The sequence below is a fragment of the Bos indicus genome, chromosome 18, assembly GCF_029378745.1.
Source record: "Bos indicus isolate NIAB-ARS_2022 breed Sahiwal x Tharparkar chromosome 18, NIAB-ARS_B.indTharparkar_mat_pri_1.0, whole genome shotgun sequence".
Classification (NCBI taxonomy): Eukaryota; Metazoa; Chordata; class Mammalia; order Artiodactyla; family Bovidae; genus Bos; species Bos indicus.
In genome coordinates this window covers 25,383,208-25,395,314 of record NC_091777.1, presented here as the reverse complement: position 1 = coordinate 25,395,314, position 12,107 = coordinate 25,383,208, and the positions used below count along the sequence as shown (strand labels likewise).

The 12,107-nt window shown below is 39.6% G+C and overlaps 1 protein-coding gene across 2 annotated transcripts in view; it reads right to left on the bottom strand.

Annotated features, from left to right (window-relative positions):
• NUP93 (nucleoporin 93) overlaps positions 1 to 12,107 on the bottom strand; it is a 102,975-nt gene that overhangs the window by 72,934 nt on the left and 17,934 nt on the right. For both annotated transcript variants that reach the window (XM_019979850.2, XM_019979851.2), the window contains exon 3: positions 1,814 to 1,931. In XM_019979850.2, coding sequence (XP_019835409.1) covers positions 1,814 to 1,931 — 118 coding nt within the window. The remainder of the gene's footprint in view (positions 1 to 1,813; positions 1,932 to 12,107) is intronic.

Below are 12,107 nucleotides of genomic sequence, written 5' to 3'. Positions count from 1 at the left end.
CAGGTCTAGATGATCAATTCCCAAATAATCAAAACTTATCTTAGAGCAACCAACTCACATTTTTAAAAATATTCCAGAATAGCTCAACTGAGAGGTTCAATTCCAAAATGGAAGCATCCTTCCTCTCAAAGTTCAAAGGTTCACAGCAGGGGCAGGACCAAAACTCTTAGCCATGCTTATTTCAAATTAAGAAACTTTCTCTGATGTGACCAAGCATGCACTGCTAGGAAGCCACCTAATGGGGCTGTTGAAGGACAGTGTTCACACATAAAGTAGAAGGTTAGAATAAATCATTATTACCTAATACATCTGTAAACCTGTCATTAATCCCTCAGAGCAAAAAATGTAACACATCAAAGGGAATTCATGAACTGCCTCACTAAACATTGCTGGGTATTCCAAATATGCATTACAGATATGCCAAAGAAAGTCAAAAAAGCAGTTTTTAAAATAAACAACTTATCTGGCATCTTAAACATTAAAAACAACTCAAATAACAACCTTTCAGTAAGTGCCATCTCTTTCCACACTATTTGGATACTCCCCTAAATACATGGTGATTATTCAAATTATTTGAACTATATCCCATTCAACCACCTTGATCCTGTTGTAAGTACTGGGTTGGTCAAAGAGCTCATTTGGGCATTTCCATAGATGTTATGGGAAAACCCGAATGATCTTTTTGGCCACCCCCAATATTTGTTTACAGGGCATCAAGCAAAATAGAAGGTGGAGAGAGGAACAGTTAAAACTTAAAAAAAAGAGGCAATTATACATGCCATTTTAAAATTACATGGAAATAAGAAAGCATCTGTAACGTGAGAGGCAAATATAATTTAGCATATAAAACTGGGAAAAACTGAATTTTCATAGTCTGGGAACACATCAATAACAGAAAATAACGAACATCTGTAGTTATTCAACTCTCAACTCAAAAGTCTAGGGTTTTAGGTTTCTGAAGTGGAATAAATGCAGTAGCACTGTGGCCATTAGATGGATTAAAACAGTTCTTGAGAAGGATGGTGGGGTGAAGTGTTTCAAATTGAGCCCAAATAATAATAGATCCATTCATACTAGGATTTGCCTCTGTAGGACCTGCATCCTTTTATCTCAAAGGTAAGTCAATGACAAAAATGGTATCCTACCATCCCTTCACTCTAACACAAATCAGTGCTCCAATTCCTCAAAACTAAATGGATCACAAGATTTTTTCTTAACAATTTTGGACACACACTCACACAGCCACTAGTTTCTGATTAGATTAAAATAGCAATCAATTGTGCCAGTGGCATGCTAGGTTAAATGAGACTGGAGTGCTCTATTAGGCCATTTCCTGGTGCCACTAATGGAGCCAAATACTTCCTAGAAATCGATAAGTGGGTTTCAGTAAATAGTACTTAAGTTTTTCCCAGCTCTTTGCCAATGCATACAAGCAAGATGCAGAAAAGAAATGTGGAAGAGGAATAGTAAAACTATTTGAGATCTAGCAAAGAAAGCAAGAGAAACTTACAACTAATGTCTCTGTCCCTTGGATTAAGCCCAAAGAAGGAAGACAAAGCTGTGCTCGTAATTACAATAATTTAAAAAGTGCAGGTCGGAACTGCCTCCCTAAATTCAGTCTTGCAGAGCACTGTGAAAATAATCCAATGTTCCTCCAAATCTGAGCCTCTCATTCTCTTAATATTTGAAGAAGAAAATTAACAAAGAAATATGGAATTACTAAACCAGCTGGTGAACAAAGGGTCAGGGCCTTCAGCTGGGGTTGCATGCTCAGGGTTTCACTGCACCAGTCCTGGTGCCTGGCATCCCTTACCTGAATGTCTGTATCCTTCACAGGCTCAAGAGGCTCGAAAGTGGTGGCTGCACTCAGACTCTCCAATCGCTGTGAGATGTGGGATATGTCAAGTCCCCGAGACCCAAGGAGAACTGACCTATATGAGGATACAGGGCAGGGAGAAAAAAAGAATTAGGACATCTAATGTACTTCCTAAAATATTAAAGAGTATTTTTAGTATAAAACATCTTATACGCTGCATGAATACTTTTGTATGGTTGCTTTATACCTTTCCAAAAACATCTACCACCTGGTATAACAGATACAACGTTGCATTTTTTAGTAAGAGTTCTGATCATGCCTAAATTAGAGTGAGGGACCTATATAGGATAAAATGATAGCATATCAATAAAATCATAGGCTAAACTGCTTCAAATATTTTACAGTGAAGAAAACTGTGAGGTGGGTATTATTCTCAATCACCATTTTCCAGATGGGGGGACCAAAGTGCAAAGAGGTTAACCAACTTATTCAAAATCACAAAGCCAGGAAACAGCAGAGCCAGGTCACCAAACTCCACAGCACAAACTCTTAACCAGCACGCTATATTTACAGCCTCTGTACAGACAGATGTAGTGAACCTCAAAATTTTAGAAGCTTAAGGAGTAACCTAGTTCAAACTTCATTCATTAAGGAAACTAAAAGTCCAGGGCAATCAATAACCTGCAAAGGGCAGTAAAACCAGAATTCAAGGCCAATTCTCCAAAGATTCTCTTCAAAAGCCAAACATCATGTAAAGTGCATCTTCAAGTTCCCCCTCTGTTGCCCAGTCTAACACGTGACTAATAAATGCTTTTCAAGGGAAATGAGAATAATACAGCTGGATTTATGTCTACTCACTTGAGTAATGTGACAATGGAGACCAAAAATAATTATAGAGTCTCACTAATATCCAGAACACTTTCTAGAAGAAAGAAACCTAGGAAGATTAAGTTGTTTAGACTGTTACTTTTGGATTACGGTTTAATACCTCAACATTCCACTGACAAAGTCTCCGCTCATTCTGAGTAATTCAGAAGAAGTGAGACCACCTGGCAGCACAAGTAACCCTAATACCTATGGGTGTTACACTGAAGAAGACCAACTCTGAACACACTTATTGGAGAAATGAAAGGACTTCTCAAGCCTATTTCCACTGTACTAAGTACCACTAATGGTACTAAGTGCTACTAACAGATGATGTGCACCCAGAGGACTCCCCACTGTAGGTTTTTGTCTCTTCTATCAGAATGGTCAGCTCTGATGCCATCCCTGGCCTGCCCTCCAGGCTATCATTTCAAACAGATAATCTTGCCTCTCTCTTCTAACAATCCTTGACAGCTAACTTCCTAATACACTGGTTCCCAGTCTTGGTTGCACATTAGAATCACCTAGACAACTTCCCTCCCAGTGATTCTGATAATGCTGGGTGAAGATTGGAGACTGGGTATCAATATAATGCTCTCCTTCCTTTTTTAGTAACAGCTTTACTGAGATATTATTCATATATCACACAATTCACCCACTTAAGTGTATAATTTCATGGGTTTCCGTGTATTCACAGGGTTGTACATCCATCACCACAATTTATTTTAGAACATTTTCATCCCCCTCCCCCCTCCTAATTTTCCAACAACCCATCAGCAGTCATGGGAATGTAAGATGCCCATGTCTCCACAAATCTCTCCCCAGCCGCTGGCAACCAGTAATTTATTTTCCATCTCTCTAACTTCTCCTATTCTGGACATTTTCTATAAATGGAATTATAAAATATGTAGCTGTTTGTGACTGGCTTCTTCCACTTAGCGTATTTTCAAGGTTGATCCATGTTGCAGCATGTATCAGTACTTTATTTCCTTTTATTATTGTACAGTACTCCATTATATGAATATGCTATATCTTATAGTTATGAACATATCCATTCATCAGTTGAAGGACAGCTAGGTTGTTTCTACTTTTGGCTTTTATAAAAATGCTGCCATGAACATTCACGTACAAAATTCTTTTTCTTTTTTTTTTTTAATATTTATTTGGCTGCACTGGGTCTTGGTTATCTTAGTTGTAGCATGTGGGATTTAGTTCCCTGACCAGGGATTGAACCCAGGCTCCCTGCACTGGGAGCACAGAGTCTTAGTCGCTGGACCATCACGGAAATCCTTGTACAAGTTTTTACATTAATTTATGTTTTCATTTCTCGTGAGTATATACCTAGGAGAGGAACTGCTAGATTATATATTAACTCCTTGTTTAACCTTCTGAAGAACTGTCAGACTATTTTCCAAAGCAGTTACACTATTTCATATTCCCATAAGCAATGTACGAGGGTTCCAACTTTTTCCATATCTTTTGCCAATACCTGTTATTACCTTTTTGATTGCAGCCATCTTAGTGAACTCCCCCTTTTAAACTATTATAGGAAAAATCTTAATATTTTATTATAAAATAACAAACCTTGTACATATTGCTGTTGTTCAGTTGCCAAGCCATATCCAACTCTTTGCCACCCCATGGACTGCAGCATGCCAGGCCTCCCTGTCCCTCACCATCTCCCGGAGTTTGCCCAAGTTCATGTCTGTTCCATCGGCAGTACCATCCAGCCATCTCATCCTTTGACGCCCCCTTCTCCATCTGCTCTCAATCTTTTCCAGCATCAGGGACTTTTCGAATGAGTCAGCTGTTTGCATCAGGTGACCAAAATACTGGTACCTATTACTGCTTCAAAAATTAGCATGTCGTAGGAAAGTTTATTTCATCTACATCCCCACCCACTTTCCTCTCGCTACCACCCAGATTATTTCAAAAGAAATTCAAGATATTTCTCCAATTACTTAAAATTATTTTTAAGATTTGTGTTTGTTTGAATAGAACACAAATTAGTTCTCTACTTGCAAATAACTGATATGCCTCCAAGTGTCTTTTCATCCACATAGGCTGCCCCGTCTCATTTTTTTTCTTACAATTGCTTTGTTTGGAGACTCTAGTTCATTTGTCCCGTAGAGCAACACTACTCAAACTTGAAACGTGCATGTGAATCACCTGGGAAACTTGTTAACATGCAGATCGTTTCAGCAGGTCTGAGAGAGTATGAGCGTCTCCATTTCTAAAAAGCTCACGGCTGATGCTTATGCTGTTGATCTATGGGCCACACTCAGAGTAGCAAGGATGTAGTTCCCCACATAAAGGTTTTACTGACTGCATCCCCATGATGTAATTTAGCAGGGTCCTTTGGCCTCTCCTATCCAATTTCCTGTAAATTGAAGGTAAGTGCTGACAGTCGGATCAGATTCATGTGGCATTATTTTATTTTTTTGGTTCGATTACTTCAGACTTTTATCAAGAGGTATGTAACGTCTGATTACCTCTTTTTGGAATGTTACCAGACGCTGATGATCACTGCTGAGATTCATTAATTCCTCAGAGGTTGCAAAATGGTGGTATTCTATCTTTATTAGCTGGAATATTTCCCCTCAGAGACGCTCTTCATCAACTGTGTGGTTACTCTGAATAACGAGTTGATTCTCTAGCATCCTCCAAAGGTGACTGATGAGTCTTGCTTTAGTATCATTATGAACTCATGAATTTAAGCATATTTGATGTGTTTCACTCCACGCAGTTATTATCTTTATCATGCTCAAAATCATCTCATCTGTGGTTAATAGAAGTCTTTTCAAGTTGGTTTCTGAGATCTTTTCACATGACTCAAGTGGACCTTCATAACTTCCTTGCCATCTGGTATAAGTTCATCTTACACAGACCTGGAATTGGTCAACTCTCCAAAGAGCCCCAGTTACTTTTTATTAAGAAATGGATTTTTAGAGCATACTCTCTGGGCACTAGGACTGCTACACTGTTTCTAAGCCTTCAACAGGCAGAGCTAGAAACAGAGTTTTTAATTTTGTTTCAGCTTCCTTAAGATAAATTATATCATGAGTTCATACTGACGCTTTAAATTCAAAATTAAAAACCTACAGTTTTGGGTTAAGCTCATAGACGGAGGAGCCTAGTGGGCCACAGTCCATGGGGTCGCTAAGAGTCAGACAAGACTCAGCGACTTCACTTTCACTTTTCACTTTCATGCATTGGAGAAGGAAATGGCAACCCACTCCAGTGTTCTTGCCTGGAGAATCCCAGGGATGGGGGAGCCTCGTGGGCTGCCGTCTACGGGGTTGCACAGAGTTGGACACGACTGAAGCGACTTAGCAGCAGCAGCAGCATAGATTTTCTATCTGCATCTCTCCCTTCTCTTATACCAAAAGTCCTAGTTCTCAACATCACCACCCTAACTATCTACTTGCTTTATCCTACGCTATATACACAACAATCTCAAAACAACAGTATTAATCCCTCCACCAACAATATCATTATTGACGACTGATTAAGATATTACTTGGAAATGTTCCTCTCTGAATGGTTGTGTCATCAACTGAATGAGCATTTATTTTTCTTCTGTAGGAATTTTTTGAGATTTGTTTTACAGTTATGCAAAATATTTAAACCATTCCAAAGTCCAAAAAAAAAGTCCCTGTCTTCTCCATCTTATTTTTTCCCTTTTCCTATAGGTAACCGTCTGTGTTAATCACATCTTTTTACTTTCTGTTATTTGCTGCTTTGACATCTGGGGTCTTGCTGATACTGGAGGGACTGCCTCTCTCAGGTTTGCTAATCCTAGAGGCCTGCAAGCACATATAACATATGCATACTAATCAATCCAGAGCCCATACCTCAACCACCTTCTTCACTGGGACACTATCCTCTTCCCTAATCATCTCAGGGCTAGGTACCAAACAACCAGAGACAGCACTTTTACCCTAGAGCCCACTGAAGTGATTCAAACTAGCCAATCCTAAGCCTGCTCATCATGCCTTCTTACAGAAACCACAGTAAAGGCTTTTGCCCACGTGTTCCCCTTACTTCATTTGCCCCGACTGACCTCAGTGCTTCCTCAGTGGCCCTGCATAGCATGCTCTGCCTCCTGTTTCTGGAAAAATGTGAGTAGAAACTTCTTCCCTCATGACAGTCATATCCCTGTCTTCATGTCTTAGCATACTTTATTATAGCAAACCTTCAGTTCAGTTCAGTTCACTCAGTCGTGTCCGACTCTTTGCAACCTCATGAATTGCAGGCCAGGCCTCCCTGTCCATCACCAACTCCCGGAGTTCACTCAAACTCACGTCCATCGAGTCGGTGATGCCATCCAGCCATCTCATCCTCTGTCGTCCCCTTCTCCTCCTGCTCCCAATCCCTCCCAGCATCAGAGTCTTTTCCAATGAGTCAACTCTTCGCATGAGGTGGTCAAAGTACTGGAGTTTCAGCTTTAGCATCATTCCTTCCAAAGAACACCCAGGGCTGATCTCCTTTATAATGGACTGGTTGGATCTCCTTGCAGTCCAAGGGACTCTCAAGAGTCAAATACTTATATACATTTGTGTTTTCTACTTTTTGCAAACAGTTTTACTGAGACATAATCCACATACTATTTAATCATCCACTGAAAACGTGTAATTCAGACACATGTGTATGTATGACTGAATCACTTTTGCTGCACTCCTGAAACTAGTAACATTTTTAATCAACTATAATATAAAGTAAAAATTAAAAATAAATTTTAAAAAATGGCAGAATGTTGATATGATGGGTGATGGGTACCTGGGAGTTTACTATACTGTTTTCTCTACTCTTACGAATGTTTTAACATTTTCATAATAAAAGGGTTAAAAAGAAGTGTGATGGGGTGGGTGGGAGGAAATCTCAAAAAAAAAAAAAAAAAAAAAGTGGTTTTTAATATATTCACAGATTTGTGCAACCAACACTACAATTAATTTTAGAAATCTTTTCATTACCCAGAAAAGAAACTCCTTACCCAGAGCAGTCACTCCCCAGGCCCCCTAATCTATCACTCCCTTGACAACCTCTAATCTACTCTCTGTTTCTATGTATTTGCCTACCCTGCACGTTGCATGTAAATGGTACTATACAGTATATAGTCTTTTGTGACTGGCTTCTTTCACTTAGCATGTTTTTTCAAGGTTCATCCATGGTGGAGTATGTATTAGTAGTTTATTCTTTTTTATTGCCAAATAGTATTCCATTATATGGATATACCACTTTTCATTTATCAATTTTTCAGTTGTTAGGCATTTGGATTGTTTCCCCTTTTTGGCAACTACAAGTAATGCTGCTATGAACACTCATGTACAGGTTTCTGTGTGGACCACTGTTTTCCTTCCTGCTGGGTATACGCCTGGGAGTGGAACTGCTCATGTATATGGAAACTCTATATTTAACCTTTTGAGGAACTGCTAGACGGTTTTGTAAACTCTGCACCACTTTACATTCCTACTGACAGTATATGAGGGTTTCAATATTTTCCACATTCTTTCCATTTGTTATTACCTATCTTTTTGACTACAGCCATCCTAGCGGGGGTGAAGTGGTATCTTTCTGTGGTTTTGATCTGCAACTCCCTGATGGTTAGTGAACTGAATATCTTTTCATTTGTTTACTGGACATGAACAGACCTTCTTTGGAGAAACGCCTATTCAGACCCGCTAATCTTAAAGCTGGGGTGTCTTCTGGTGCAGCCACTATGTAAAACAGTAAGGAGGTTTCTCAAAAGAAAAATGCTAAAACAGAACTACCGTATGATCCAGCGACTTCACTTGGAATATATACTCGGCAAAAATGAAAACACTAATTCAAAAAGATACATGTATCCAATGTTCATAGCAGCACAGTAGCCAAGATATGGAAGCAACTCAAGTGCCATCCACAGATGATAAAGAAAATGTGGTGTATATGTATGTGTGTATATATATATATACACACACACACACAATGGACTGTTATTCACTCATAAAAAAGAATGAAAATTTGCATTTGCAGCAACATGGACGGACTGAGAAAGCATTATACTTAGTGAAATTAGAAACAAATACTGTATGACATCACTTATATATGATATCTAAAAAATAATACAAATGTAATTAAAAAATAATACAAATATAATCTAAAAAATAATACAAACAAATGTATCAAAAACAGAAACAGACAGACAGACAGAGAAAACAAATGGTTAGCAGAGAGGAGAGGGAGAGGGGGAGGAGCACATTAGATACGGGATTAAGAGACACAAACTACTACACATAAAACAGATAAGGAACAAGGATACACTGTAGAGCACAGGGAATTATAGCCATTGTCTTTTAACAACTTTCAATGGATGATAACCTGTAAAAACACTGAGTCACAATGCTGTCCATCTGCAACTAATATTGTAAATCAATACTACTTCAAAACAGAGTTGTCTTTTTATTATTGAGTTGTAAGAGATTTTAATACATTCTGGATGTAAGTCCCTTATCCAATATATAATATACAAACATTTTCTCCCCATTCTGTGGGTTATTTTCTTCCCTGATAGTGTCCCTTAAATCACAAAAGCTTTTTAATTTTGATGAAGTTCAGTTTATTTTTGATTCTGTCACTTGCGCTTTTGGTTTCATATCCAAAAAGGCTCTGTCCAACCTAAGGTCAGGAAGATTTATGCCTATGTTTTCTTCTAAGAGTTTTAAAATTTTAAAGACAAATACCGTATGATTTCACTTATATGCAGAATCTCAAAACCAAATCAAGTGAACAAACATAACAAAACAGAAACAGACTCATAGATTCAAAGAACAGGTGGTTGCCAGAGGGGAGGGAGGTAGGGGGAACGAGTGAAATGCAGGGAGGGAGATCAGGAGGTACAAACTTCCAATTATAAAATAAATGCGTCACTGGAATGAAATGCACAGAATGGGAAATACAGTCAATAATACTGTAATAACTTTGTATGGTGAGATGGTAACTAGACTTATGTGATCATTCTATAAAGAAATATCGAATCACTGTTATACCTGGAATTAACAAAGTGCTCTAGCTCAATTATACTTCAATTAAAAAAAAAGATTGTTGTGGCCATTCTAGGTTCCTTGAATTTCTATACAAATTTTAGGATCAATTTATAAGTTGCTGCAAAAAAGCCACCTGGGATTTTGATAGGAATTGCACTTAATCCATAGATCAATTTGGGGAATGTTAACATCTTAATGAGATGAAGTTTTCCAATCCACACACATGGACTTTCCTTCACCTGCTTTCTTAAATAACGGAGAAGGCAATGGCACCCCACTGCAGTACTCTTGCCTGGAAAATTCCGTGGACGGAGGAGCCTGGTAGGCTGCAGTCCATGGGGTCCCGAAAAGTCGGACATGACCAAGTGACTTCACTTTGACTTTTCACTTTCATGCATTGGAGAAGGAAATGGCAACCCACTCCAGTGTTTGTGCCTGGAGAATCCCAGGGACGGCGGAGCCTGGTGGGCTGCTGTCTATGGGGTCGCACAGAGTTGGACACGACTGAAGCAACTTAGCAGCAGCAGCAGCAGCAGCAGCAGCATACACGTTCCTCCACCTTTCATGTTTATTTTACTTAGCAACATGGCCTGGAGACACTCCATCCAATGAGTGTATATTCTCATTCCTTTCTGCTACTGCTATGCACATGCACCACATTTATTCAACCAGTCCCATATTGATGGATACTGGAATTGTTTCTAACTTTTGCTATTACAACCAATGCTGCAAAGAATATCCTTGTGCACACATCTTTTTGTACTTTTGCCAGTGTATCTTTGGGAGAGATCTTCAGAAGTGTGACAGCTGGGTCAAGAGTAAATTCACTAGCTACTGCCAAATTCTGTCCCACCGGCACTCTATCCCCACCAGTGATACGTGAGAATGTATTCAGAGGCCAGAGATTTAAAGGCATACCAGGGTTGGGAACCTTGACATTTAAAAATTAGCTATGAAAATTATGAGGAAAAGTCATCGAGGTGGCTGGTGCCCAGAGGAAGTGTGCAGTTCACGGACTGTGCAGTGCATTCACAGGAGCCCTGATTGGGGTGGGGAGCTGGGGGTGGAGGGAGGGACCATAAAGGAGGCAGGCAATCTGGGGTAGGGATGATGTTACTAATACCAACAAAGGCTGTTTCACCTTCTCAGGGCGGAAAAACCCAAAGGTTCCCTGCCCCAATTTTTACAAGCCAGAGAGCCTCTCCTGAGCAGAAAGCCAGAGAAGCTGGAGTCAAACAGTCCAGTCCCAGGAGAACAAGAAGACAAAAGCTGTTCTCAGAAGAAAGTCCAGAGGCCTGGGTTAGTCCCATCTGTCAGATACTGACTGAAAATCCTGGACAGCTCACTTGTCCAAGCTTCCTTTTTCTCCTGCTAACATGTAGAGGAAAGCCCTGCCTCTCTCACCTCTCAGGGCTGTGAAGACCAGTTGGGAGAACGCCCATGATAAGCCTTCGGGAACTGAACATGCCTCACAAACAAGAGGGATTCGCACTGCCCAAGCCGGGTTGGAGCTCTGGCGTGATTACCTGCTCTCTGACTCCTCAATATAAAAAGGAGACAGTCACACTTATTTCAAAGGGTTATTTTATTTCACAGGAAAGTACATAATGCATGTAAAGTACTTGGCACAGCGTCTGACAAACAATAAGTGCTTTAAAAGGTAGGTTAGTAGTATGAGCACAGAAAATGTTATAATCTGCTGTTTAACTCTGGGCAAATAAAAGTGTATACATGTTTTGCCTGATCATGGGGAAAACTGTGAAAGAACAAGCAAGTTAATGGCATTGATCACCTTGTAGGTAAAGTTAGGCAGAGAGAGTGATTGCCGACTTTTTCTTTGTATCCGAGGTTGTTTGGTTTCTGAGCTGAATGGAAAAATTCAATGAGGCATCGCCCGTGGGAAAAGAGGGGGATGTAATTGACGATGTGTACCCAGACTGGGGTTCACAGCTACTGATAACATTCTATGTCTTAACTGCGCAATGTGCACAGCGGTATTCATTCACTTTACTACTATTTACACCATGAGTCGGCAAACTTAACTCCGTAAAAGGCAGACAGCAAGTACTTCAGGCTTTGCCGGCCATACAGTCTGTCATTACTACTCAACTCGGCTACTGTAGCACAAAGGCAGCACAGACAATACACAAACAAGTACGTGTGGCTGTGTTCCAACAAAACTTTAACAGGCAGCAAGTTGTATTTGGCTCCTGGGTCTTAGTCTGCCAACCCCTGATTTATACCTTCATATACGTTATGCATATTCTTTTATGTGTGAAGAAATTTAACAATTTAAAAATATCACACACACATGCAAAAAAGCAATCAAATCTGTTCCCTAAAATGAAAAATCCAACACAGTTTATTTAAACAAATGCATTTCAACACAGAACAATTCAATC